The sequence below is a fragment of the Camponotus vicinus genome, unplaced genomic scaffold, assembly GCF_025532165.1.
Source record: "Camponotus vicinus isolate PSW18456_S1 unplaced genomic scaffold, iyCamVici1.0 SCAF_2, whole genome shotgun sequence".
NCBI lineage: Eukaryota > Metazoa > Arthropoda > Insecta > Hymenoptera > Formicidae > Camponotus > Camponotus vicinus.
In genome coordinates this window covers 2,387,259-2,414,249 of record NW_028141956.1, presented here as the reverse complement: position 1 = coordinate 2,414,249, position 26,991 = coordinate 2,387,259, and the positions used below count along the sequence as shown (strand labels likewise).

Genomic DNA, 26,991 nt, shown 5'->3' with positions numbered 1-26,991 from the left:
CAGTTAATTGGCATCGGAAGTAGAGACTCGTGACAATAAATGAAATTGGGATTTTATACGAAAAATTCCAAAAGTTCCGCGAAAACGCGACGACGCGAGAATACTACAACGCGAAAACGCGGTAACGAAGCGCTTGCCGTCCGCAGCACCTACGGCACCGACGACACGCAAGGGTACTTAGCTTCCCATTCAGGCACCTTAAGATTGATCATAAATAGAAAAATTTAAGATAAACCTCAAGGCACCATCCAAGTACTAAGCCCTCCCACCGCGACAAGGTGTACCCCATGGGAGGGTTATATTATATATAATTTTATAAATAATATAATACATAATTTGAAATTTATTTTGTAATATAGTACATAAATTTAAATTCGCAAATATAAACGATAAATAAAAACATAAAAGATAAAAGAAAATCTATTATATAAAGCAATGTTCAAAATAATTGATTTTAAAACTAATTATTGCGCGCAATTAATTTTTACTTTTAAGTAGATATATTTTAATGTTATAAATCGCGTTACATTACAAAATTACAAAATAATTTATATTTCTTATAGATATAAACTTTTAAAAATATGATAAACAAAAAAATTTCCATTTTTTTATATATGAAATATTTAAATAAATATATTAATATGAAATGTTTTATAAAATACAAGAAGACATTCGTGCACTCGTAAATAATAACGCGATTTAAGGTGCACAAGAATTTTAATAAACCGCGAGTAACATACAAGAATTCAGAATAATCGTAAAATGGATCATAAATAGACGCGCGTCAACTTGACAGCTGAGCTCAGACTCTCTGACGATCGTTGTTTATAACAATATCTTGACAACGCGCGCGGAAACGATCTTCTTCGAAAGAATTCAATGGGTGACGAATACAGCGGGACGGGACGCGGAGACACAACAATATAATAAATAATGAATGTGATAAATAATTTATATTAATGACTTACATCATATCTCTCATTGGTCCATCCATTTCCAAAATCTCCTTTTTTCTTTTGCTTTCTTCGCTTTTTCCTCGTGGCACTTCAATCCTCGTTGCAATCATTTGAATTCCTCGTTGCACTTACACTCATTTACGAAAAGTTCTTCGTTGCACTTGCAATTGTGTTCAGAGAAAGAATTTGATAATATATGATACGTCTCACATCACTACTTCACTGCTCAAGAGCCACTGAGCGAGTGATCGTAAGTCAGATACATTACCACGGTACTGTTTATATCGCCAAGGTTGACTATGTAAAGAAAGAATTTGATAATATGTGAAACGTCTCTCACGTCACTACTCAAGGTCACTGTGCGAATGATAATAAAGCCATTAACATATTAACAATAGCGCTATACTGTTTATCAAGGTCGAACACGGTGTTATTGATAATTCTCTCGTTGCCGAAATATTTTCTGTAATATAAAATATTTGCGCGAGGAATATTAAATTATAAAAATATTTTAATTTATTGATTAAGATTAATTGATTTATTTATTAAACTATTCATCACTCATGAAGTCTTTCGTTATGCTAATTATTTGCATCTATAATTCGATTGTTTTACTTCGTGTTCTCTCACAATCCAAATTATATTGAGATTGTCAAGTAGATTGATAAAGTAACACGGATGGAATATATTTGTGACTCTAAGTATTAACATAATAATTATTGTCCGTAAAGATTGCAAACATCGATGTGATTATTTAATATGTTGGATTCCTATCACATTAAATCGATTCTCGATTAAATTTGTATATTGTTTAATTAACCAGGATTGAGAAAATTTAAAACATTGGTCGAAATATATTTAATTCTAATATCGTTAAAGAAATATTATAATAAGCATCGATGATCAAAAGATCATAATATGTTTAATTCTCTTGTCCCCTTTCATGTATCCCCTGTTTCAATTTTTATTCGCAGTAATGAATGATTACGATTCGATAAATATTTATCGTTGAGATACAGTTTCATGTCGTTTATCAAAAGTTAATTAATTTTTAATTATTAATATTTATAGCAAATTATGTTTCGATACTAATCGTAATCGTGTTTAGTACAAAAATTACAATATACGAAGCGTTTCTCATCACTACTTTATTATTCGAGAGTCACCGTGCGAATGATGACAAACCCGTAATGTAGCGCGCTACTGTTTATATTTTATATTGCCAAAGTCGAACACCGTCTTATCGATAATTCGTTGCCGAAATATTTTATACATTATAAAATATACATTAACGCTAAATATTAAATAACAGAAGTATTTTAATTTATAGATTAATTAATCGATCATTTATTAAACAATTAATTAACATACAAAGCATTTTGCATCAATACTTTACTGCTCGAGTGTCACCGAATAAATAATAGCAAAACCATTACATACAAACAATAGCATCCTATTGTTTACGTCGCAAAAATTGAACATAATGTTATTGATAAGTCGTTGCCAAAATATTTTATATATTATAAAATATGCACTAACGCGGAATATTAAATTATAGAAGTGTTTTAATTTATTGATTAAATTGATTATTTATTAAATATTCATCACGGAGCCTTTATGCTAATTATTTACATATATAATTTAATTGTTTTATCGCGCGTTCTTTCATAATCCAAATATATTTTGATTATCAAAGGAACACGCGTGAAATACGTTTTATTTTAAGTATCATTGAAAAAATAATTATTGTCCGTAAAGCTCGCAACGAAATGATTATTTATTATCTTAGATTTCTATCACTTTGATTTTTGATTAAATTGTACACATCGCTAAATATGCATTTTAAGATCTATCGTCGCGACACAATTTTCCGTATTATTTAGCATATATAAAATTAAGTAATATACAATTTAATATACAATTTAATATACAATTTAAAATTAAGTAATGTACAATTTAATCAAAAATCAAAGTGATAGAAATCTAAGATAATAAATAATCATTTCGTTGCAATCTTTACGGACAATAATTATTATTTTAATGCTTAGAGTCACAAATATATTTCATCCGTGTTACTTTATCGTCCTACTTGACAATATAAATATAATTTGGATTATGAGAGAACACGAAGTAAAACAATTGAATTATAGATGCAAATAATTAGCGAAATAACGAAAGGCTCCGTGATAAATTATTTAATAAATAATCAATTTTACTCATTAAATTAAAATACTTGTATAACTTAATATTCCGCGTTAATGCATATTTTATAATAAATAAAATATTTCGGCAACGAATTATCGATAACACGGTGTTCGACTTTGGCAATATAAAATATAAACAGTAGCGCGCTACATTACGGGTTTGTCATCATTCGCACGGTGACTCTCGAGTAATAAAGTAGTGATGAGAAACGCTTCGTATATTGTAATTTTTGTACTAAACACGATTACGATTAGTATTGAAATATAATTTGCTATAAATATTAATAATTAAAAATTAATTAACTTTTGATAAACGACATGAAACTGTATCTCAACGATAAATATTTATCGAATCGTAATCATTCATTACTGCGAATAAAAATTGAAACAGGGGATACATGAAAGGGGACAAGAGAATTAAATATATTATGATCTTTTGATCATCGATGCTTATTATAATATTTCTTTAACGATATTAGAATTAAATATATTTCGACCAATGTTTTAAATTTTCTCAATCCTGGTTAATTAAACAATATACAAATTTAATCGAGAATCGATTTAATGTGATAGGAATCCAACATATTAAATAATCACATCAATGTTTGCAATCTTTACGGACAATAATTATTATTTTAATACTTAGAGTCACAAATATATTCCATCCGTGTTACTTTATCAATCTACTTGACAATCTCAATATAATTTGGATTGTGAGAGAACACGAAGTAAAATAATCGAATTATAGATGCAAATAATTAGCATAACGAAAGACTTCATGAGTGATGAATAGTTTAATAAATAATGAATTAATCTTAATCAATAAATTAAAATATTTTTATAATTTAATATTCCTCGCGCAAATATTTTATATTACAGAAAATATTTCGGCAACGAGAGAATTATCAATAACACCGTGTTCGACCTTGATAAACAGTATAGCGCTATTGTTAATACGTTACACGGCTTTATTATCATTCGCACAGCAATCTTGAGCAATAAAGTAGTGACGTTTCATATATTATCAAATTCTTTCTTTACATAGTCGACCCTGGCGATATAAACAGTACCGCGGTAATGTTCTTGACTTACGATCATTCGCTCAGTGGCTCTTGAGCAGTGAAGTAGTGATGTGAGACGTTTCATATATTATCAAATTCTTTCTCTAAACATAATTGCAAGTGCAACGAGGAACTTTTCGTGAATAAGTGTAAGTGCAACGAGGATTAAAGTGCCATGAGAAAAGAGCGAAGGAAGCAAAAGAAAAAAGGATGTTTTGGAAGTGGATGGATCAATAAGATATGATGTAAGTCATTAATATAAATTATTTATCACATTCATTATTTATTATATTGTTGCGTCCCCGCGTCCCGTCCCGCTGAATGTATTCGTCACCCGTTGAATTCTTTCGAAGAAGATCGTTTTCGAGCGCGTTGTCAAAATATTGTTATAAACAACGATTGTCAGAGAGTCTAAGCCCAGCTGTCAAGTTGTGCGGACGCGCGTCTATTTGTGATCCGTTTTACGATTATTCTGAATTCTTGTATGTTACTCGCGATTTATTAAAATTCTTGTGCACCTTAAATCGCGTTATTATTTACGAGTGCACGAGCGTCAGCGTGCAATACTATGTATTTTGCCGATTGTGTCGCGCGCGATCGATATATATCGCGTTCGATATATACCGCGTTCCGCGGACGCAACAATATATAAATTATTTATCAATAATATATATATTCAAAATATACATATTTCTCGTTTCGTTTTATTTCTTTGATTGTGATTTAATAGTGATTTTAAATTGTAACATATATAATACATATACTTATAAAATATATTCCATTTTATTTTAAAATAATTAAAACATTCATAAAATTTTTTATTAATTAATATTTTCAGATACTTTTATGTTTTATAAAACATTTCAAATTAATATATTTATTTAAATATTTCATATATAAAAAAATAGAAATTTTTTCATTTATCATATTTTTAAAAGTTTATATCTAAGAAATATAAATTATTTTGTAATTACGCAGTTTATAATATTAAAATATATCTATTTAAAAGTAAAAATGTAAAAATTAATTGCGCGCAATAATTAGGTTTAAAGTCAATTATTTTGAACATTGCTTTGTATAATAGATGTTCTCTTATTCTTTATATTTTTATTTATCGTATATTTATTTATATTTGCGAATTTAAATTTATGTACTATATTACAAAATAAATTTCAAATTATGTATTATATTATATATAAAATTATATATAATATAACCCTCCTATGGGGTACACCTTGTCGCGGTGGGAGGGCTTAGTACTTGGATGGTGCCTTGAGGTTTATCTTAAATTTTTCTATTTATGATAAATCTTAAGGTGCCTGAATGGGAAGCTAAGTACCCTTTCGAGTCGTCAGTGCCGTCAACGTGCCGCGGACGGCAAGCGCTTCGTTACCGCGTTTTCGCGTTGTAGTATTCTCGCGTCGTCGCGTTTTCGCGGAACTTTTGGACTTTTCATATAAAATCCCAATTTCATTTATTGTCACGAGTCTCTACTTCCGATGCCAACTAACTGGGATGTTTCGAGTTTGCACACGTTGCTGTGCAACGTACACTTTTGCTTCGTGCTTCGTCAAGTGATTCGGTCCGAATTAGTTAGAACTCGATCAATTGCTCGGAATGGTCGTCAATGGGTCCCTTCTCTTTGCTCGTCTACAGCCACACGCACTGCGTGTGTTAACCCTGTCGAGGAGTCGAGTGGATTCCCCTAGGCACGATTTTCGCTCGGTAAAAGGGGTTGCCTCCCCATTTTCTAAATTGCTGAATGTAAGCCTTTAAAAAATGTGGGTATCCTCTTCTTTTGCCGTCTACTAGCCTGGTGTAGCATATAGCAACCGCGGGAGGCATAATATGTCCGGGCGGAGCACCTGAAATCGTGCTTAGCGGGTCCAGGTTCGATACGAGATAGGATAATTATGCGCGAAAAAGAGTTGGTGAACTTCATTTTCCTCTATTTCCGTCAATCGTTTCGTCTTCTTTCCGGTTTGGGCCTAATGCTTGCTCGTCGTATCGTTGCATTCCCGACCTGTTGGCTCGAAGCTAATTCTCGTAAGTGAAATGGGATTTTCGCTCCTACCGAAACCGGGAGTGCCGTTCAAAGTATGTACATATTAAGTATATACATCGCGCGATCAAATAAAAAATTTTTAATCGCATCGAAAGTGCGGAAACCGTTAAGTATCGCGCGTAAAATAGCGGAAATAGCGATATAAAAATATCGCTCGTGAGTGCGGGAGTGCCGTTAAGTATCGCGCGTCTAAGACTGAGAGGAGGAGGAGGCCTAGGAGAGGCATCAGGCTGCGGCAGAGCAACCTTCTGGTAAGTAATTTATTTATTTGTAATTATATATTAAATATTAAATATATTTATTATAATTTAAATTAAACAATTAATCGCAACAATTAATTTGATGTTTTTATTTATATTTTTTTATTTATATTTAAATAAGAGAGAATTAAAGAAAAAGATTTTTAAATTAAAGCTATAATCTTGTAAAGGTGTAAGCTTTTATAAAGTTATAAGAGAATTATTAGTAATGTTTTTTAAAATTTATAGAATTATTTTATTAATCTGCTATTATTATATGCATCGAATATAAAATTCAATGTATACAATAATTTTTGAAATATTAATTATTTTGAACGCTGCTACATTGGAATCTTCTTTTGTATGTTATAGATCGATGCAACAACCCTGATGATCTGAGAGGAGGAGCAGGCCTAGGAGAGGCATCCTGCACCGGCGGAACAACCTGATGGTAAATATTATTATATATATATTAATTGTTATAAATCGTTAACTTGTTATAAACAAACAATAATTCAATCTTATTATTTAAATGAATTAAAGAGAAAGATTTTTATAAGTCATATAAAATTTTCTATTTAAAAAACAGTTTCAAAAATTTATAAAATTTTTCCATACGTGTTTTTCTGCTTATTATTTTACACATCGGATATAAAATTCCGCTCGATAAAAATTTTTTTAAATATTGATTGCATTTTGTGAGCATTATTATAAATGAATTTTATATTTGTATGTTACAGACAACTAGCTTCGATAACAACAACTCCGCTGTTGCGCATCAGTGTCGGTGAGTGAGAAAAACTTTTATTTAACTTTAAGGTAACGGATTCGTAGAGATTGCAGATGTAGATGTAGATGTAGATTGTAGATTGTAGATAAATCCGTTGCCTTAAAATGAATGAGCTAGGATGGATTAAATTAAATAAATTTTAATAAATTCTTTCGAAATGCTTTGCATCTATTACAAAAATATATTAAAATATTAATTAAAAAAAGAAGAAATCAAGAAAAGATTTTTTTGAAAAGATTTTGTCTAATTTATTAAATAAAGAACATGCATTAACAATTTTATCAACTTTATTAATTTCTTATGCTAATTTATTCTTATAACGCGCACTTATCTTCTAATTCCTTATAACTCATCCATCGTAGAATTTGTTTGTAGATATTGTTTTTAAACTTTACTTTAACTTAATATAAAGTCAAATGATTAATTAATTAAATAATTTGTAATATGATAAAAATTATACACAAATTAATTTTAAATTTTATTACAAAATATAAAATATATGGAAATTTGTAATAATTTGGCTTCTTTTCAGTTAAAATAAAGTTATATTCAAATATTTAACGAACGATCGTAAAATGGAACGATCGTTACTAAATGAGCGTAAATATTTCACGCTCATTTGCCGGTAATTATCCGGCAAAAAAAGGAGTGTTTATCTCCTTTTTCGATCTCTGATTAGGGATCGAGAAAGAAAATGGCCAGGATCAACGAAAGGTAGGTTCAACTGGCCTGAAGAGGACGCAGTTAGGGTACGCGGTTAGAGTACGCGGTTAGGGCACGCGATTAGGGCATGTAATTAGGGCACGTGATTAAAATATATACATGGTTAGGTTAGGTGATGATTAGAAATAGGTTCCACAAATCTCGAATAATTTTAGTTAATCAGGAAGTAGGATTGTTAGGGCTATATTAAGTAAGATCATTAGAATTCTTCTTTTAATATTAGGGTTGTTAGGGCTATTAGGTAAGATTCATTCTTTCTTTTAATATTCCAATAATCTTAGGGGTAAATTAAATTTATTTTAATTAAATTGAATTTATTTTTAAAAATATTGTAAAAATAAATGTAACATGTTTTAAAATAAAAATGTTTTAAAAATGAAATTTAAATTATCAAAATTATCTTCAGGAATATTAAAGAAATTGCATTATTATTAATGTTTAAGAAATATCTTAACATGCTATATTTTATTTTAAAATTTAAAAATATATGTGTATCAAGTATCGGCGCAACCGCCAATGAGTCGAAACGATTTTCATCATGGAGAATTATTTCTCACCGGTTCTTGTGAGATCCATTCGCGACGTCTAGTTCGGTGCCCTGTTGAAAATTGGGAATTTTTTATTGTAAGATTGAAGGAACTAATCCCAGGTTTTCCTGGCAATTTCCGAAAGCAATGATTTTGATGGTAATTCAACGACGAACGCCATATACTTCTTTAAAGTCGAATTAATTTAAATAATATATATTTAGATGAGAGAAATGTATCTTTTCTTTTCTTCGTTAAAAATGTTCTATCATTATTAGGATTGGTATTATTATTGTCTAATGCCAGAAAGATTTAATAGCAGATTAAATATGGATATAGCGTTGTGTATAAATTTTTATTTTTCAAATAATTTCATATTGTGATTAATTTTTATTAATTTTTTGATAAAAATGATTACGAACAAATATATTTTTAATTAATATAATTTGTCTCTCTTTTGAAAAATTATTTCTAGATACTGGGGATATTAACATTAATTTTTAGTTTCTTTTAAGAAACTATTTACAGGTATTGGACATACATCATCATTTTAAAATATTAGTTTTTAGATATATACCATTTTATACATATGTATAATAAAATACATGCACAAATTCACGTATCCAAAATATTTTTATAATTTTTGTTAATGTTATATATTATATATACGCGAAATTATACATAAATGTTACATAAAATGTGCGAATACTTGAAAATTTCGAGACAAATCGAATACCTCTATATCAGTAAGATATTGATTAAAAGAAAAAAAATTATTAGTTTAAACATTATAAGAATAAGAATCTAGAGAATTAATCTAGAATTAATTATTTAAAATTATTTGATTTATTTTATTTTGCACACTATTCGAATTGAAATTTTTTAAATCTTGCTGATATCGGGTTCGATTCGTCTCGCACGTGCGAACGGTACCCCAAATTATTGTGTTCGCACATTTAACACAAACTCCAATGCTGCATGTATTTTATTATTTATAAATATAATCGTTCGTAATCACATTTTTATAAAAAAATCGTTATATCCATTTAATTTTCAATAAAAAAATATATTTCTTAATAATGAAAGAACATATTTTTTGACGTGCATATCAATTTCGTGAATTGAAGACAATGACGAGGGATAATTGTTTCGTCGTTGATATATTACTGAAATCATTGCTATTGGGAATAGTCTGGAAGATCCAGGATTCGTTCCCTCTTACAGTGAAGTTCCCGACGTTCAATGGATCACTTAACTTTTCTTCGCAGATTGATCTTGCGAAATTTGATGTAGAAACAAGATGTTAATCGTTCTCCATTCTTAAAATCGCTCTTCTTTTTATCGGTATGTCACTCTCGTATCTGATGGCTTCGATTATTATATTATAAAAACTATGCGCAATCGAATATTTTGAATATTATCGATTTATTTATTCGTCGCGTTTTATCGCGAATTTTAAATCGCGATTTATCTTATAAAAATTCGGAAATAAATCGGTCGGTGAATTGTATATTCGTAAACATTACAGACCTCAAATGTTTGTCGAAATATCTTTGATTTTCTATATTTACGTGATAATAATTATATCGCGCTCGTGTCTATTGAGAGCTAGGATTATTATATTATAAAAATTATACTTATCGCGATCAAATATTCCACATATTATCGACTTATTTATTCGTCGCGTTTTCGCGTGAATTCAAATCGCGATTTCTCTTATAAAGATTCGCAAATGACTCGGACAGTGAGTACTATATTCGTAAACATTACAGACATCAAATTGTCTATCAAAATATCTTCGCATTTATGTGATAATAATTATATCGCGCGCGATATAATAATGTCTATTATATATATCTAATGTAATTGAGAGCGCTTCGATTATTATATTATAAAAGATATACACACACATATCGCAATCGGATATTCCGAATATTATCGATTTATTTATTCGTCGCGTTTTCTCGGGAATTTTAAATCGCGATTCATCTTATAATTTAATATTATCTTATAATTTAATATTATCTTATAATTTAATCGTTGACTTATACATCGAAGCTTTGTCTATCTTTCCACGTCTTTGAATATTGTCTTTAATAATCCGCGTAAAATGCACTAATAATATAAATATTTTTTTCTATAATTAAAAAACGGTCGATAACTTTATTAATGACTGTTTTAATCGCGATTGTTTACACACTAGTAAATCTTATTAAATTCTATTATTACATCGATTATTAGAGGGACCTTGATAAAATCATTCAATTCTCTATTAAACGTGACGATAACGCGATTTTTTAATTATATTTTAAAGCTCATTTTATCTTATTTAGCTAATCATGCGCGAGATAGGATATGTATTTTATTCTCAATTGCGAAATTCGTATAAAATCGCGTATTAATCACAAATAAATTGGACAGTGAATTTTATGTTCATAAACAATACGGACCACAAATGTTTATCAAAATATCTTCGTATATCATCATTTGTATGATAATAATTATGTCGCGCGCGTATCTATTGATGGTTTTGATTATCATATTACAAAAATTATACGTATATTTCTCGTAATCGAATATTCCGATTATTATCGATTTATTTATTCGCGTTTTCTCGCGAATTTTTAAATCGCGATTTATTTTGTAATTTAATTGTTGATTTACATCGAAGCTTATTTTATTTTTTCGTATTTTGAATATTTCCTTTGATAATCTACACAAAATGCGCCAGTAATGCAAATACTTTCTTCTACAATCGAAGAAATGATCAATAATTTTATTAATGACTCTTTTAATCACGATTATATATATTTACGTTACATAAAACTTATTAAATTCTATTATCGCATATCGATTATTAATGATAAATGTTGCATAATTAATCATCGCTAATCAGGCTTGTCTGGACTATATAAAAATTTTTAGTAAATTTCATATTATACGTATATTTTGGACATTTTCGCGTAATAAATTATTCCATGTAATAAATAAAAATTATTTTGTATTAAGTTTCAAATTATATTTTACATTCACTTTTGTATTAAACCCTATATTGAAAGAAAATAAAAATAAAATTAAAAAAAAATTTTTTCCTCCTTGTATCTTCACCTTAACGGAGGCATTTGCTGGATGAGGAGGTTTGAGTACTTTAATGAACTTAAGAGCTATGCTGGCGGTAACGTACGCTGATATTCATGTAGACTATTTTTATATTTACAATAATCTTAAGTATGATCTTAGGTCGCGTCTTGAGATTCCGTTCAGTTAGTAAAATAGTTGTATTTTCCAACTTACTTAAGACGATCTTAAATATAAAAGTGAATTATGAGTGCCGGCCGTAGTTAGATAGGGTTACCCATGCCGGACAGGTCGAAGGGAAAGAGTCAGACTAAGAGAGATATCAAAATTATATGTATATATATATATATATATATATATATATATATATATATATATTATTTTTAATTATATTAATATTTTTGAATAAAATGAAAGAAAAAAAGACAGTAATTGAGAAAATAGAAAAAAGGCAACTACAGTGATTTGAATATCTCAAACCCTCTCTCCTCTCTCTCTCTCTCTCTCTCTCTCTCTCTCTCTCTCTCTCTCTCTCTCTCTCTCTCTCTCTCTGAGTGATTTGAATATCTATACCCGAGAGAACAAATGTTCATAGAAAATAGCATGACAAATGATGGTAATCCTTATAATTTTAACACAAAGGAATACAATAAATCATAATAATCCAAGAACTCGAAGAAGAGAATATATTGGATAGAAATGCATAGTGATTGGAAATGATTAGAAACTAAAAGACAGTATGAATACAACCTATTTATTAATAGTGTAATACTATTTTGTAATTATATTAATTTTATAATTTAGTACATTGTATTATATAAAGTATTAAGCATAAAAATATTATGCTGGTATAAAAATTATAATAAAAATATATAAATAATGTTGGCTATATTAAAATGGAATATATGAATTCTTTATATTTTATATAAAGGAAGATATTTAAAATATTTTATAACATTTATATTTTTCGAATCTTAATTATAAAAACTTTAGAAGAATCAGTGATTAATTTGACAAATTCTATACATGTATTAATAATTAAATTTTTAAATAATTAAAAAAATGATTAATAAATATCAAAGATCAGTTTACTGCTAATTAAGATTTATAGAAATCTTAATTTAAAAATGTTTTTATTCCACAGCAGGCATTTTGTGTTTTGTAAATAAAAATATATAAATATGGCAATGAATATAGAAAAATATTTATTTCATCTTTGAACATTACATTAGAAGATTACAGTATCTTTCGCTATTGAATAATTTATTTACTATCAATTTATATACATAAGTGTCTTGTTATACTCTGGTGCTACCGGCATTTCGTGCACATAGCACGGAACGAAACCAGAAATTGTGCACATTATATATTACCCTCTGAGAACATTCATGGACATTGGCTTTGTAGTTCATGTCCACGTTTTCAATGTCCATAGAGGGAGTATCGCTTTCAGGAATCACCTAAAAGCAGGCCACACAGACTTCCAGACGGAGCATGAACTGCCATCTTAGGCAAGGGGGGTAGGTCGAGAAGGGGGAACTGTGGTGAAAGTGGGGAGAAGTCAGTGTATTTCGGTTTATTTCGGTTCTTTTCGGATATATTCGGTAGAGTTGATGCGCAGAGCGTCTTTGTCTCTCTTTCGTCTAATGACCGAATGTATCCGAGGGGAGCCGAGGTGAGCCGAGGTGCATTGGTTCCCCCCTTACCGCTGCCCGTACCTTCCCCTCGGGAAAATGCTCCGTCCGGAAGTCTGTGGCAGGCCATGACATCTCTCAGTCTTCTTCACAGACATCTATACTATATACTAGACCGCTAACTTGCGTCAAATACATGTCCACGAAATTTATGTACTAAATTCTCACGCATGCGTAACGTTGGTGGACAGCAGTCACGTTTGTGATTGGTTGATGTTATGTACAATGTACATAAGTATGTAATTTGTGTATAAACTTACAGTTGAATATAAGTTATTTTTAAACAATATATAATGTTCTTCGTTTTTAATTAAAATTTATCACAGCCTTTAAAGATAAAATATATCAAAATATATTTAAAAGGTATATGATATAATTAAAATCAAGATTAAAAATATATATAGAAGATTAAAAATATATAAAGATTAAAAATATATGTACATAACATTTATATATATATTTATATTTATTTTATTACAAAATTAAAAGTTTATAATGTAAAAAGTACAAGTTTTAAGGTGAAAACTTAAATATTAGCTGGCTACAAGTGTCCGCCATATTAGTTTTCCACCAATATTACGCATGCGCGACCGCCATATTACATGGTTTTCGGGGACACATTTTATGTACAAAATCAATGGGAGTTAGCGATCTAGTTATTGTATAGATATCTGTGGTCTTCTCTCTGTCACATGTCACAGATATCTATAATATAACTAGATCGCTAACTCCCATTGGCCGCATTCAGCGGACTCAACAGTTGGGCAACATTACTAGATTTTCCGATGTAATTCGACGCTAATTGGTCGGACCTGAAAGTAGAAACCAATCATGTTCGCTTGATACTTAGCGGTTGAGTCCGCTGAATGCGGCCGTTGATCAGCTGTGATCTGCTGATGGTTGAAAATGCGGCGTAGTTATTCAATATGGTCGCGCATAGAGTCGTTGTTTATTACACACGCACATCTTTATTCTTCAATTAATTAATTAATTCCAGCTTGCGTATATACGAGTGATATATATTCGTCAAAAATATACGATGCATGGAATTACTAGAGGATAAATAATTCACAAGGAACGCCAATATCGAGCACGTTCACGACGACTTTGTTAGGTTAGACTAGACGTATTTGTTTACTGGATAAACCGAGATGAATTACTTCTGTAAAAGTGTTTCGCAGACGAGAAGCGTGTACACTAATTGCGCACTATTGAGAGAGACGCCGCGGAATTTGAAGGGTAAGAAACACAGTTCGCAGCTATGGTTAACGAGGCAAATACGTGATCCTTATGTGGAGAAGGCGAAGCAGGAAAACTACAGATGCAGAAGCGCGTTTAAGCTACTGCAAATGAACAAGAAATACAAAATTTTCAGTCCGGGTCTGACTGTCATTGATTGCGGAGCAGCACCTGGTAGCTGGACGCAAGTCGCCACCAATTTAACCAATTCACACGCTAAAAATCAGGGTCCCATTGGCAAGGTATACGCTATTGATAAACTGCCATTTTTTCCTGTGGAAGGTGCAACCGTCTTGGGAAATATGGATTTTACAATCGCCAAGACGCAGGAGACTTTGCTTGGATTATTGCAAGATAAAAAGGCCGATGTCGTCTTATCCGACATGGCTCCAAATGCATCTGGTATAAGAGCGATAGATCACGATAATATAATATTATTAGCGTACGCGGTTTTGAAATTTGCACTGCAAATCACTAAGGTACACGGTACGCTTGTTATAAAAGTTTGGGACGGCGGCAAGTCGCAAGAGTTGGAGCAGAATTTATTGAGATTTTATGATAACGTTAAGGTAGTCAAGCCTGACGCGACGAGAGACGAGTCGACGGAAAAATTCTTTTTGGCTAGAGGATTTAAGGGCCTGAAGACCAGCTGATCTAATTAGAGTCGACATACATATTAATTTTTTATTATAAGATACGACGATGTGTGAGGACAGGTTGTAAAAATAAAAGTGCACAATAATTTTGGTATCATACGAATATCGTATGCATTTTTTTTTTACAACTCCTTTCACTTTGTTATCTAACAGGCGGCCTTGCACAACACGACAAATGCAATATACATCGATAGTGTACGCTATAAATAATACAATACAGTTACACAATGAATACGCATCGGGACGCTGTTGTTAACACTTATATTATATATGCTAAGTATATACATTTCTCAATAATAAAACTAATATGTACATGAATCGACATCTAATAATACGAGAGACATTACACACCACATTGAAACGCATTGTAGACTTACTGGCCGCATAATGTCAAGTATTATAAAAACTATTCGCTTTCGCAGCGAAACACGCACTAAAGTAACGAAAGCTAATTCGAAATGTTTGGTGACAGTGTGTCTCGATAACTACTGCTATAATAAACATTACAGCTTTCTAATTGCGACATTATATACGCAACAAGTCATAATCGAGAAGTGAAACGATCTGACAAATTTCGATATACAACAGGATTTAGTGAGTATTATTCGAAGAAAATAAGCTTGAAAAGTTATTTAATTAACGTAATTATTTAATCAATGATATATATTCGCAATTTTTTTATTTTAGAGAAAAGATATAGGAAGCTAAAATAATTCCAGGAATATATTAATAACATATATATACATATTATTTTATTATATGTATATGTATATTATTTATAAAGTAAATTGTGTTTATTAAAAAAATTAATTTGTAATTAACACTAAGAAATTGAATTTTTTTAATATGTAGCTACACTTTTTTGTTCGAACGATTCACCTATCGATCTAAATAATTACTTTGCGTATTGATGCTTTTTTTCTTTCTCTCTCTTTCAATTCTCTCAAGTATCATTACCATATAATACTGTCTAGATAAATAAAAGTTTTATTAAGCGTTCTTGCTTATTGTAGCTGGAAGCGTTTATTATAGCGGGTTGTCGATAACGTTTCCATCGAAGCGCATGTATGAATATACGAAAGACAAAGCAAATATACGACAAAGTTGATCGAAACTTGTCAACTCGAAAAATTTCGATCATTCTTCGAATTATCGACGTGAAAGAACGATTGTTTCAGGTCACATCGAAAACACTTACACTACGTTGCCGGCTACAATGTAGGTGTAATTCATTGATTGATCTGCGATATAAAATAATCTAAGACGTCGAATAACACGCTCGCTCATTAGGCGAATTATAAAATCGACTCGCTTAAAAATCTGTCAAAATCGAGAAATCGACTTACATCTCCTTCTCCGAAAATTCTTACAACGACGTGCTCTATAATATTACTCCGTTACTATGCGATTCTCAAGATTTCATACGACCGGAAATCTCGATTTTTTTTCCTACTCTATAATAATAACCCTAAAGATCAGTCTGCTTCGATAACACCTCCATTAATAGATTAGCTCGACATATCGCTCGTGAACTCGTTAAACGCCGCTTATATATCGTTATCTCGAAAGTAGTATTAGCGTTCTGACAAGCCCAATAACGATCCATCCGTTATACAGAGAATAAAAATTCAGCAATATTTCGCATGAATTAATAACTCCTTTCAACGCTATTTATTAGCAATATATTTCACACTACAAATTTATTATTTCACACTTTTATCGCATATTTAATATTAAATATCATTGTATGTTTTTAATCGGTGTATTCTTCATGTAAGTAATATGGAATTTTTCCTAATAAATAATAACGGAGTTAATAATGTGAAATCAGCGCAAGTAAAATTTTATTAAAAATCAATTGTTACATATATAAGTTCATTAAAGTTAACATAGTTAAGAAATATAAAATATATGAGTTCAGAATATCGCATGTGTAAAATCAAATATGCAACGAAAATGTGGATCGTTATGAATTTTTATAATTGATAAAATCGAAAAAATATCACTTGTAAACAAATTTAAAAACGATCTCAATCTTACGTTTCTCTTCTAGTCTATTTTAGCGCATTCTAAGACCTTATCTATGTTTCGCTTGCTTGTTTCATAAATATTAGCTTAGTCAATGAGATTCGATGTAAAGTTTCAACGATTTGATTTCCTTATTCGACGTATAGCACAGCAGTATATTTTTTTTTCGCAATTCAACATTTCACCATCGCTAAATGCAACGAGTTCGCAAAGAATATCCGATGCTTACAACTCATTATGCATTTGTCTAAATGCAAGATGCAGTTGAAAGTTTCCATAAAAAATTCATTATTATGGCGAAAATTCTGTCATCAGTATTATGCAAATCTCTTACATTAACATATTCTACCTTCTTTCTCTATTAAATTTTGTTATCGATCGCGTAACTATTGTCAAAATGCATTCTTCATATGTTGAAAGCGACTTGGTTGCAATATAGCTATGGGTTTCTATGGAAAAAGAATCTTTCCAGATTCGAACTTAATGATCAATATGACTCGTGATATATTTGTTTAGTACGTTTTTACTAAATATTTTCGCTATTAATGAGTTCAGCTCGATTGTTTTCTTTTCACACGAGAGCCTGGAAAACACCTAGATCACTCCTTTTGAGATCGTCAAACTTTAAACGGTTCGCAGCATTCGCAACTCGAAATACTAGACACGATTTACGCAGCATTTATTGTGAAATTACAGAATAAAATATTTTCAATCGATGATTCTTCTCGTCAATCCCGTTTCTTTTTTTCGAAGCTTCTTTTTCTCGTGCTGCAGCGATCTAAATGTCGCGACTTCGTGCGATCTTGGAATACTTCTGGCGAATTCACTTGGCACAGTTCCAAATACGGTTTACTAGATACTTTTTTTAAGGAAAATAACATGAGGATAATTAGTCGTCGATTGGCAGTCTTGTCTTCGGCGTGAACACCCTGTTGACGTTCTCGGACGATATTTCTGGCGTGAAGAATCTCGCCAGACTCCGCAACCGTGATATCCGGTGGAGTCGGTCGCGGCGTAGCTCCTGAGTGTCGTCGGTCTCTTCGTCATCCGGAACCTGATCTCCGCGATGGACGCCAGGGTCCCTGACCAGCGGCATCTTGCTCCAGAAGTGCAACAAATCCGGTCTCTGCTTCTGCCTCTCGCTCGTCGGGACGTGATCGGTTTGCAATCGCTCCGGCTTCCAGCTCGGCAAATAGTAGACCGGTTTCTGGCGAACGGGGACGCTGCTCTTGGTGCTGGTGCCGTCATGAGCATCAACGTCGTCTATGGGCTGCTTGTGACCTAGGCTGTGTATACTGTTGGCCTCGCTGGACGGGAATCTCACGTAACCATCCTGCCGCGGTTGTTTCACGTGGTCAGGAAACCTCACATAGTTCTCGGGCGAGCCGAGATTTATCGTGGTCCGTTTGAAATCGTTCGCGAGAACAGTTAGCTGAAAATCTTTCGAATTTCCTTGCAGCGTGCTCTCTTTGACGGTTGATTGTTCTTTATCGGTCATACGGGTTTCTGTTATCGGGTCTTCCTCCGGAAAATGGTACAAAAGCGACTCTATCGAAGGCACGACGACCTCGTCGTTCTTCTTATCTTCGAGCTTCGTCAAGTGTTCGGTTCGTTTGCGTCCGGGCAGACTGGTAAACATCGTGTCGCGCGCTTCATGAGAAAATACGACCTCCGGTTCGGTGTCGAACCGGTGAGGATTCTTGCTGAACGATTCCTTGTGATCGTCATCGCTGCTCTTAATCTTTCGAGTCACATCCGGGGACGTGGGAGTAGTTTGCAGCTTCTCGGTGTTTACGTCCAAGAGAGTCGTCTCCAAAATGAGGTCGCCGTCGATACTGACCTCACTGGAAACATTGCTGCCCGCCTCGTCCTTGTCCTCCGTAGGCATTAAAGTGGAATCATTAAAGTGGATCACGATCTGATCGCGCGCCTCAAGTGTCTTCTTCTGATCCGCAGTTTGGTTCTGTTGCTGCTGATCGCGATGCAGTCGCTCGATGTTTCGTGTGGGAATCGTCATGCCAGCTTCTCCGTGTCTTAGGATCTCTTCCAAATCCTCCTCGTCCGGTATATCCGTGCTGTATGAGTATTCTGCATCTTCCTCCTCGTCGTCATAGACGAAGTCCATTTCCGTGAACGTCTCGTTAGTTACAATTGATGGAACTATTATTAACTTATCCGCTGAAGTAAGCGCAGAGTCTGGCACACTGGCAGCAATGACCTCCTTTGCGGTTTCGTTCGACGTGACGTTAGATATCTGCGCGATCGCGTGGCTGGTTTCGTTCTGTGTTATTGGCAGATCATTCGCTACGCTTGGCAATTTTGTAGATGGGTTGAGCAAAATCAGCGTGGACGACATTTCAGTCAAGTTTTCCGGTTTTTCGGTTGTCGGGGTATTTTTCATAACATCGCTCGTATTGAGCCTTTTCGAGGTGTTCGATGAAATTTTCAAATCTATCGGGATCTTGTAATTCACCACCTCGGAGAAACTAGTGTCGTTCGTCTCTTCGACGAGATCCGTTACCGGAACCACTGTGTCAACCTTTTGATGAATTTCGCTAACATCGTCGATACTGGAATTCCCAGTAAGAAACGTCGTCTCCTCCTCGTCTAACATCGTATCATTCTTCATCTCGTATTTACTCGCTATTGCGATCTCGTGCGGTCTCGTCTTCTTTTCGTCATCCGGGTGAGTTTCATTGCGAGGTGGCAGCACGACCGGATCGTCCATCGGGAATGTCTTCTCGAGCTCGATATTCGTCGATGGAGATTTAGGATTAGAGGGGATTAGAGGGATATTAAGTTGTAATGGACCTGTCGATTTTTTTTGCTCACTCTTGTTCGCAGCTTCTATTGCGTACTTGGCGTTCAGCCGTTGTAAAAGGAAGTTGTTGTGCGCGTTCTCGTTAATGCGGACACTCTTGACGCATCTGCCCATGCTATCCGCGTGATAATCCTCGGGGCAGGCGGGCAATGCGGGCGGTGCGATGAACACGCTTTTGGGTGTTATCCTTCGTAGAAAAGTGGCGGAGTCCATTCCATGTTGAAAGTCGTTTTGCGCGTCCACCATGAGCCACGCTTGCCAGGTGAAGTCGTTCAGGGAACCAATGTCCTCTGATTTCCTTTTGGCGGTGGGCGCCGACGACGACGATTCATGTACATTAAGGGGTGCCAATTCGCTGTTGCAGATCAATCCGAGAAAAGTCACGAAGATAAGAGACATTCTCCATCGAGAATGCCTTCGTCGTTGATTCAACATCTTCTTCGTGTTCTCGACGAAGCTTCTTCAAAGAGTGTTTCAGATATTCTCAGAGATGCTTGTCTATGTATGGTCCTTTGCTTGTCACCTATTCTTCTTTGGAAGCATCGGATGAATCTGCCAACAGATAGAAAGGATGAAGTTAATTATTATCTGTATATGTAAGTGGTATTTAAGGGGTCGAGCGGAGAAATTAGCTATACGTTTACGTAACATGACGATGAATTAACTTGAACCGCTAGGGCTTTCACTTAAGTAGCCGCTCATCTCCTAGGGAGCAATATTAACCCAGTTTCTAATCTTAATAGACGCCACTTAGTCGATGCGTATACCGGACGCAACGTTCCCCGAGGTAATTTAGGACTGGGAGTTTCCTCAGGAGTTTCTCAGAATGTTGCGCATCTGCTTTGAGCGCGTCTGAAGTGCCTCTAGAAATATTTCTATCGGTCCGCAAGTCGCATAAATTGACAAATTAGAGCGAATTAAGACAGTGTATCGCGTTTATTACGAGGGATAATGTATAAAGAAATATTTATTACAAGAAAGAGAGAAAAACAAATCGACGCAAAGAGTGTTGAAGTAATTTTTCAAACAATTCCAAGCAAATCATAATTATAATAATACGTATAAAAAATAATGGTTCATTATTTTTATGAAGTAAAAGTTGCGTATCCTTTTAGGAGCACATAAGAAATCTGGGGATATATTTCTACGTGTTAAATTTGATGGTACACATATGTATGCCACAAGTCAATTGCCGGCTTTATTAATTTAGTCAACCGCCCACGAATGTCACGTATTAATCAAAAGCGATTTTTGAACGCGAAGCAATTTTTTCGAAGGATTATATCATGTTTCTAAGAAATCTATCTCCAACCAAAAATTTTGCATAAATGCATCCGAAATAGAAAAATGTTTATTGATTTCTGAAATTATATTTATTACTATTTTATATCAGTAAAGGAAAAATGTATGATCGTATTAATTTGCATGATGATGTTTCTTTCTATATGATTAATATATCTGTAAATATAACTTCAGAATACAGGATTCACCAATTATTCCTATTTGTCAATTATATTTATATTATACCTTCCTTTTGAATCGAGACTCTTGCATCTAAAAAAATATACTAAAGGTACTAAAGAAAAATTGGTTGCATGCAGATTGCACTGTTTCTCAAAAAATAGAATATATTTTAGCTCGTTACTAAGGATATACCGTTCGCATATATCCTTAAAAGGCGCGTTGCAAAGTGCGTGCTTCATATGCGTATGCAACTGAATAATATGTTTGCGTGTGTGTGTGTATGCACAGCGAGGAAAAGTGAATGCACGCCGATCTGTTTTTACCGTTACGCAGGCACGGGATTATGTCTGCTTCGTGAATAAGACGTACAAATATGAGAATCGACTTCCCGATCGTTTATGTGTCGTCGCCTCGTAGAATATATGGGGCCTCTTAAGGGTTCTTTTGCTTTCTATTTTCAGTAGCAATAACAGCAAAAGCAACAGCGGCAGTTACTTTACGATGTTCCGAGCAAAAGAAGCTGCGAAATATATTGCATATCTCAGTTTATGCCGATAATTTTTATCGGGAACTATTTTAAGACAAATTTGTGTTTGTTTTTTAAAGAAAAAAAAATAATATTTTTAATTAATAATTATTATGATATGATGATTGCCTCGGCGCTTGTCAATCAAGCGAACGACGTCGCATAAATTTTTACTGCAAACAGAAATAACTTCATAACAGTTTTTTTTATAGTTCATACTTTTTTATGAAAATCTCATATTTTCTATAAAATTTATATCAGGCAGGACAATGTCATGTTATGTTGAATCTTATTATTTCTTTAAAATTTTTTTTAGTTATTTCATGTTTAATTAGAATGAATATGTATATCAAGGTTTTTTTGATCTTTTACAATTACGACAATGTCAATCAATGACATTTGATATGCATAATTTATTTCCTATTTATGTTATTAAATGATTCGATTAACGACATAAAAAATTATATGTTTTAATAATTTTTTACAATTAAATTCTTTAAACGCTTAATAAAAACGAATAATGTTTTATACTTTAATTAATCTCAAATTGATTTTACTTTCGTCGTAATTCGAGAGTGTCATGTAAGCCTCATATATTTAACATGAAAAATTAATAGTTATAACACGTAATCGGATTTTTAATAGAAAAAATCTAGTATTTGAAATTCACAGAATATGTTTTAATGTGTGAATGCAAAATTTACATAATAAATTATAGATTTATTTATAAATTTATTTATAAATTAATATGTATCATAACAAATTTACATAATAAATTACAGGTTTATTATAGATTAATATATGTGTGTACCAATATATGTGTGTGTATATATATATATATATATATATATATATATATATATATATATATATATAAAACTGTTTCTTAATAGACAAAAAAATCAAAGAATTTATTTTTATACTTCTCTATTTATAGTTGATTCATAAATACATACAAATACGAGAATTGATCGTAATTGATTGTACTAACATTCTTGCATAAAATTATATATAATTCACATATAGATATATGAATATAGTATATTTAAATTAATTATATATATTTCTATTTGTTTTAATTAGCCAAAAAATATAAATTTGTATTATATTTAATGTATAAAAAATCGGAAAATTTTTTAGTTTTCGTATTGATGATGTGACTTCTTTTAAGTAATATAAACAAATTAACACACGCGAGTAAAAAAAAAGGCTATAGAAGTTTAAATAATGTTAAATATCATTATAAAAAACAGAAATATATTTTTCAAATTCTTCTCTTAATAATTCTTAACAAGATAAACAATCGCATTTAATCTAGGCTAATTTCTCTCTCTATCCAAAGAAATACTTATAAATTCTTTCTCTATATCCTTTCTCCATATCCTAAATTTATAAATATATCCTAAGATATATTTATAAATTATTCACTTCCGGAAGGAAAAGAAATTCGTTATTCTACAAATTTATTCCGAAAGCGACTTAAATCTAGTGCTGACATTCAAAAGATTAGACAAAATGCAGATACAAATTAACGCGATGCCGATCAACACGAACGGATTTTTTCTTCTTTCCTTCTTGAACTCAAACCGCTCAATTTATAAACGTGTATTCCGATGCAGATGTAAAATATAGCTTCCTGCGAGCACAAGTCCGTTAACATTCCAAAAAAGTTCAACGTGTCCCGCGGCTGCTGAAATTGATGCTATGAATAAAACGACGTGTAATGACCGGGGAGATTGAATCTTTCGCGCGCGCGATCATATTTATCAGCCTTTCCAATCAACGAAAGTCGATGCGTTAACATCGAGGTAAATGTCAGGCCGCGACAGGAAGCGCCGTCGTCTGGCTTTTCCCGTTTTTATACGAGTACGTTTTATATCTCGCCGCTGCCACTCGCGCAATAATTTCGCCTGGCGATGGGAAATGCGATTTTCCACGATATTGACAATCTCAGTTGAATTAACGCCCGGTCCCGGTGATCGTCGATATCGGTGATACGCTGGAGTAGAGCAGCGCGGATCGTGAATACTTGGGATATGAAACATCGATAATAATCGTTATCGCGGGAGGAGAAAGGACTGTGTATGATTTATGCGAGAGCTATAACTATATAAGTATGTATCTACGTGCCTCTTGAGATCGTCGTTGCGATATATCGGGACGATTCTTCCTTCGGAATGACCCTATCTCGACACGCAGTGTAAGCACGTGGAAGTGTCTCTATTAAGAGCTGTTAAGGGCGTAAGGGCGCTCGATTAATGTTCACAGTTCCGATCGCGGTAAGATCGCTAAACTAGGATACTTATCCTTTATAGCCTATTTCAGCTTTAATTGTTAAATTGGTTATTCAATGTATTCCATGCCAATAAAAGGCATCATAACGCGCGCTCTCTGCGCTGTGTATGAATATATTAATATGCACAGGATGCGTAGTGTTTTTGCAAAATTATTTACAAACTTTAAGAATTGAAATAGAAGAAAATAAAAATAAATAAAATTATTAAAAAATAAAAATAATTAAATATTTCAAAGAATAAAAATAAATAAAATTATTAAAAATATTAGACTCGAAAATATTAAAATTAAACGAATCAGTTTTAATGGCAATGTGAGTCAAGTGTCGAAAATAATGAGACACGGAATCATTCATTGTTAATATAATTTTAGACGGCACGCTTTTAATATAATTGACTCCGATGTAAACCCTTTGTTATTTATTCAATCATCAAACTTGCGCTGAAGATGGCCCAAAAATAGGATCGAAACGTTCGCAAACATTTTCACATTTGTATTTATTGGTTCATACTTATTTGTTTTGTATAATAAATGTGTTATAAGATCGACACTTGACTCGCATTGCCATTAAAACTGATTCGTTTAATTTTAAAAATAAATAAGTTAATAAAATAAATATAAAGACATAAAATATTGTTTGGAAAAATGAATTTGCCTAAAACTTCTCTTTTTTAAATTTAGTCCTTTTTAATAATAAGAAAGAAACATGTTTGAGTTGTAGGAAAAAAAAGGAAACAAATATGCTAAGTCTTTATTCCAATGTCGCGAGAATCAAAGAGCTAAGCATATGCGAATAAAATTCAAGCTTATTCGCAAAACAAAACGTGCAATGCGCGTATCCGAAAAAGAAAATAAGTAAGTGAAAATATATCACGTTTAACACACATTACATGGCGCAAAGAAACGGCACTAATCCAGCTAAATCGAGAAATTCGGACAGAGCGAAATATAAATATAGTTTAAATTTTTCACTACTTGCCTGATTGGATGTGTTGATTGCTCGAGGTCACCGAAAGGGAATTAACGTTCGTGACACTTTATCGTTTCAAACTCGTTATTTTGCAAAAATATATGTTTCTATATGATACGAGTATAATGTCTAACTACCGCTCTCACCACTAGCAAGACATCAAATGCCGAGGTGTTTGAGAATTAGATCCGATTATTCTTCGTCGCCAGTCATTTTGACATTTTTTCTCGGTGATTCTTTTCTTATCAAGATCATCGACTATAGTGCTAATGGGAAATTAATGAGTCTTTATCAATTATTTGAGAAAATATGAATGGAGAAATTATACAGAATGAGAGATAAAAATGTAGAGAAAGTGAAATGTACACACATACATTCAAATATAATCATATAATTTATATATAAAATTAATAAGAAAATAGAAACTGTGGGAAAGAAATTGTGTCATCTAATTAAATTAAAATATAATACACACATTATTTCTCTCGTAAAAGTTAATTATTTAGAATCTTGTTTCATATGTTTTAGATGTACCGATTCTCTTAAAGTGATTTAACAAGTGACTTAACACGCGTGCATTGTACGTTGACATCCTTTGATGTCCTGAATACGTTTTTCGCGCAAAGCGTTTTCGCTATTCAAATGTGCACCGTAATAAAAATATCGATGGCTGCCCGGTTCGACGAAAAAGTTTTCGTTAAACGTATTTTACAGAGTCGGGACACACGAGCGATGTATGTAGTTCGCCAACGATTATCCATTCGTTTCAACGAACACTTAAGAGGAGACGTTTCACTGATAGCCAATGGCGAGAGTATTTCCTACGCGATTCGTTATCCGCGTTTGTCAATGAACAGCGACTTTGATTGCTCATGTACCAACGAGCGTTCCTGTATTGGAAGCTTTCTCCGATAAGGTTGTCATTTTCGACGAAAAAGGTAGGATAGCGGGTCATATAGAGAGGAATGTTCGGAAAATCCGTTAATTAACGCTTCAGCGTTTATTAGGGGATTATAATTAAGCGATAACGCGCGCCCGTTAAGCTTGATTTCCTAAAAATTAATTATAATGTGACGTTCCAACTGACAAACAAGATTATTCGCGGGGAGGGAATTTATTTAATTACCCAGCATTTATGAATTCTATTGTCTTTTAAACTTTTTAATTTTAATCGTGGACATTCAAGATTGATTAAGTCAAAGAAGATTAATTAAGAGCCATTTAATCGCGACAATGTTCATATAAAAGTTTATATTTAAAAAACTCTATGTATCTATTGCAATTAAAAAAAATTATATAAGCTTTTCTATAAAAATTATCAATAAATAATAAAAACAATTAAGTTAGAGCAGTTCTTGCTAAATAAAATTACAATAATTGTGTGAAAATAGAAAATAAATCTTTAAGATTTAATAGGAAATTAACTAACAGCAAAATCTAGAATATACCGCGTGAAAAATTAATGATAAAACGATGCATCGTTAAAAATTTTCCGTAATATGTTTCCTTATGTAATTACATCGCCAATTATTCTGATATGATTGTCGGACTTTTCTAATTTGCAGAAACGTTTGTTGTTCTGAGGAATCTGGACACAGCTGGCAGAACAACTATTAACCTTTCGCGATCCGAGATAGTGTTGAGAAATGGGTCGA

General features: G+C 32.4%; 2 protein-coding genes and 1 long non-coding RNA gene across 5 annotated transcripts in view; 1 reads left to right on the top strand and 2 right to left on the bottom strand.

Annotated features, from left to right (window-relative positions):
- Positions 1-12,831: 12,831 nt before the first annotated feature.
- LOC145967217 (uncharacterized) lies at positions 12,832-13,587 on the bottom strand. The gene is made up of 2 exons (XR_014437313.1): positions 13,362-13,587; positions 12,832-13,103 (listed from the first exon to the last, which is right to left on the bottom strand). It is a non-coding gene; the product is annotated as an uncharacterized LOC145967217 (long non-coding RNA).
- A 668-nt stretch (positions 13,588-14,255) lies between these two features.
- Positions 14,256-15,335, top strand: Mrm2 (Mitochondrial rRNA methyltransferase 2). Of its 2 annotated transcripts, XM_083090449.1 has the most exons (2): positions 14,256-15,055; positions 15,146-15,335. In XM_083090449.1, exons 1-2 carry the CDS (start codon positions 14,489-14,491, stop codon positions 15,227-15,229), a joined length of 651 nt encoding a protein of 216 aa, XP_082946575.1. In that variant the 5' UTR covers positions 14,256-14,488; the 3' UTR covers positions 15,230-15,335. The 2 variants fall into 2 exon arrangements, with proteins under 2 accessions (XP_082946575.1, XP_082946574.1); XM_083090448.1 differs by having other exon boundaries at positions 14,256-15,335.
- The window catches only part of LOC145966393 (uncharacterized), a 54,123-nt gene continuing 42,463 nt past the window's right edge, over positions 15,332-26,991 (bottom strand). Inside the window, exons 1-2 of one of the 2 annotated variants that reach the window (XM_083090447.1) lie at positions 25,346-25,474; positions 15,332-20,633 (exon numbers count right to left, since the gene is read on the bottom strand). In XM_083090447.1, the coding sequence (XP_082946573.1) occupies positions 18,150-20,516 (2,367 nt within the window). In that variant the 5' untranslated portion in view covers positions 20,517-20,633; positions 25,346-25,474 and the 3' untranslated portion in view covers positions 15,332-18,149. Of the gene's footprint in view, positions 20,634-25,345; positions 25,475-26,991 lie in introns of those variants that run through there. The other variant, XM_083090446.1, reaches the window with a different exon arrangement.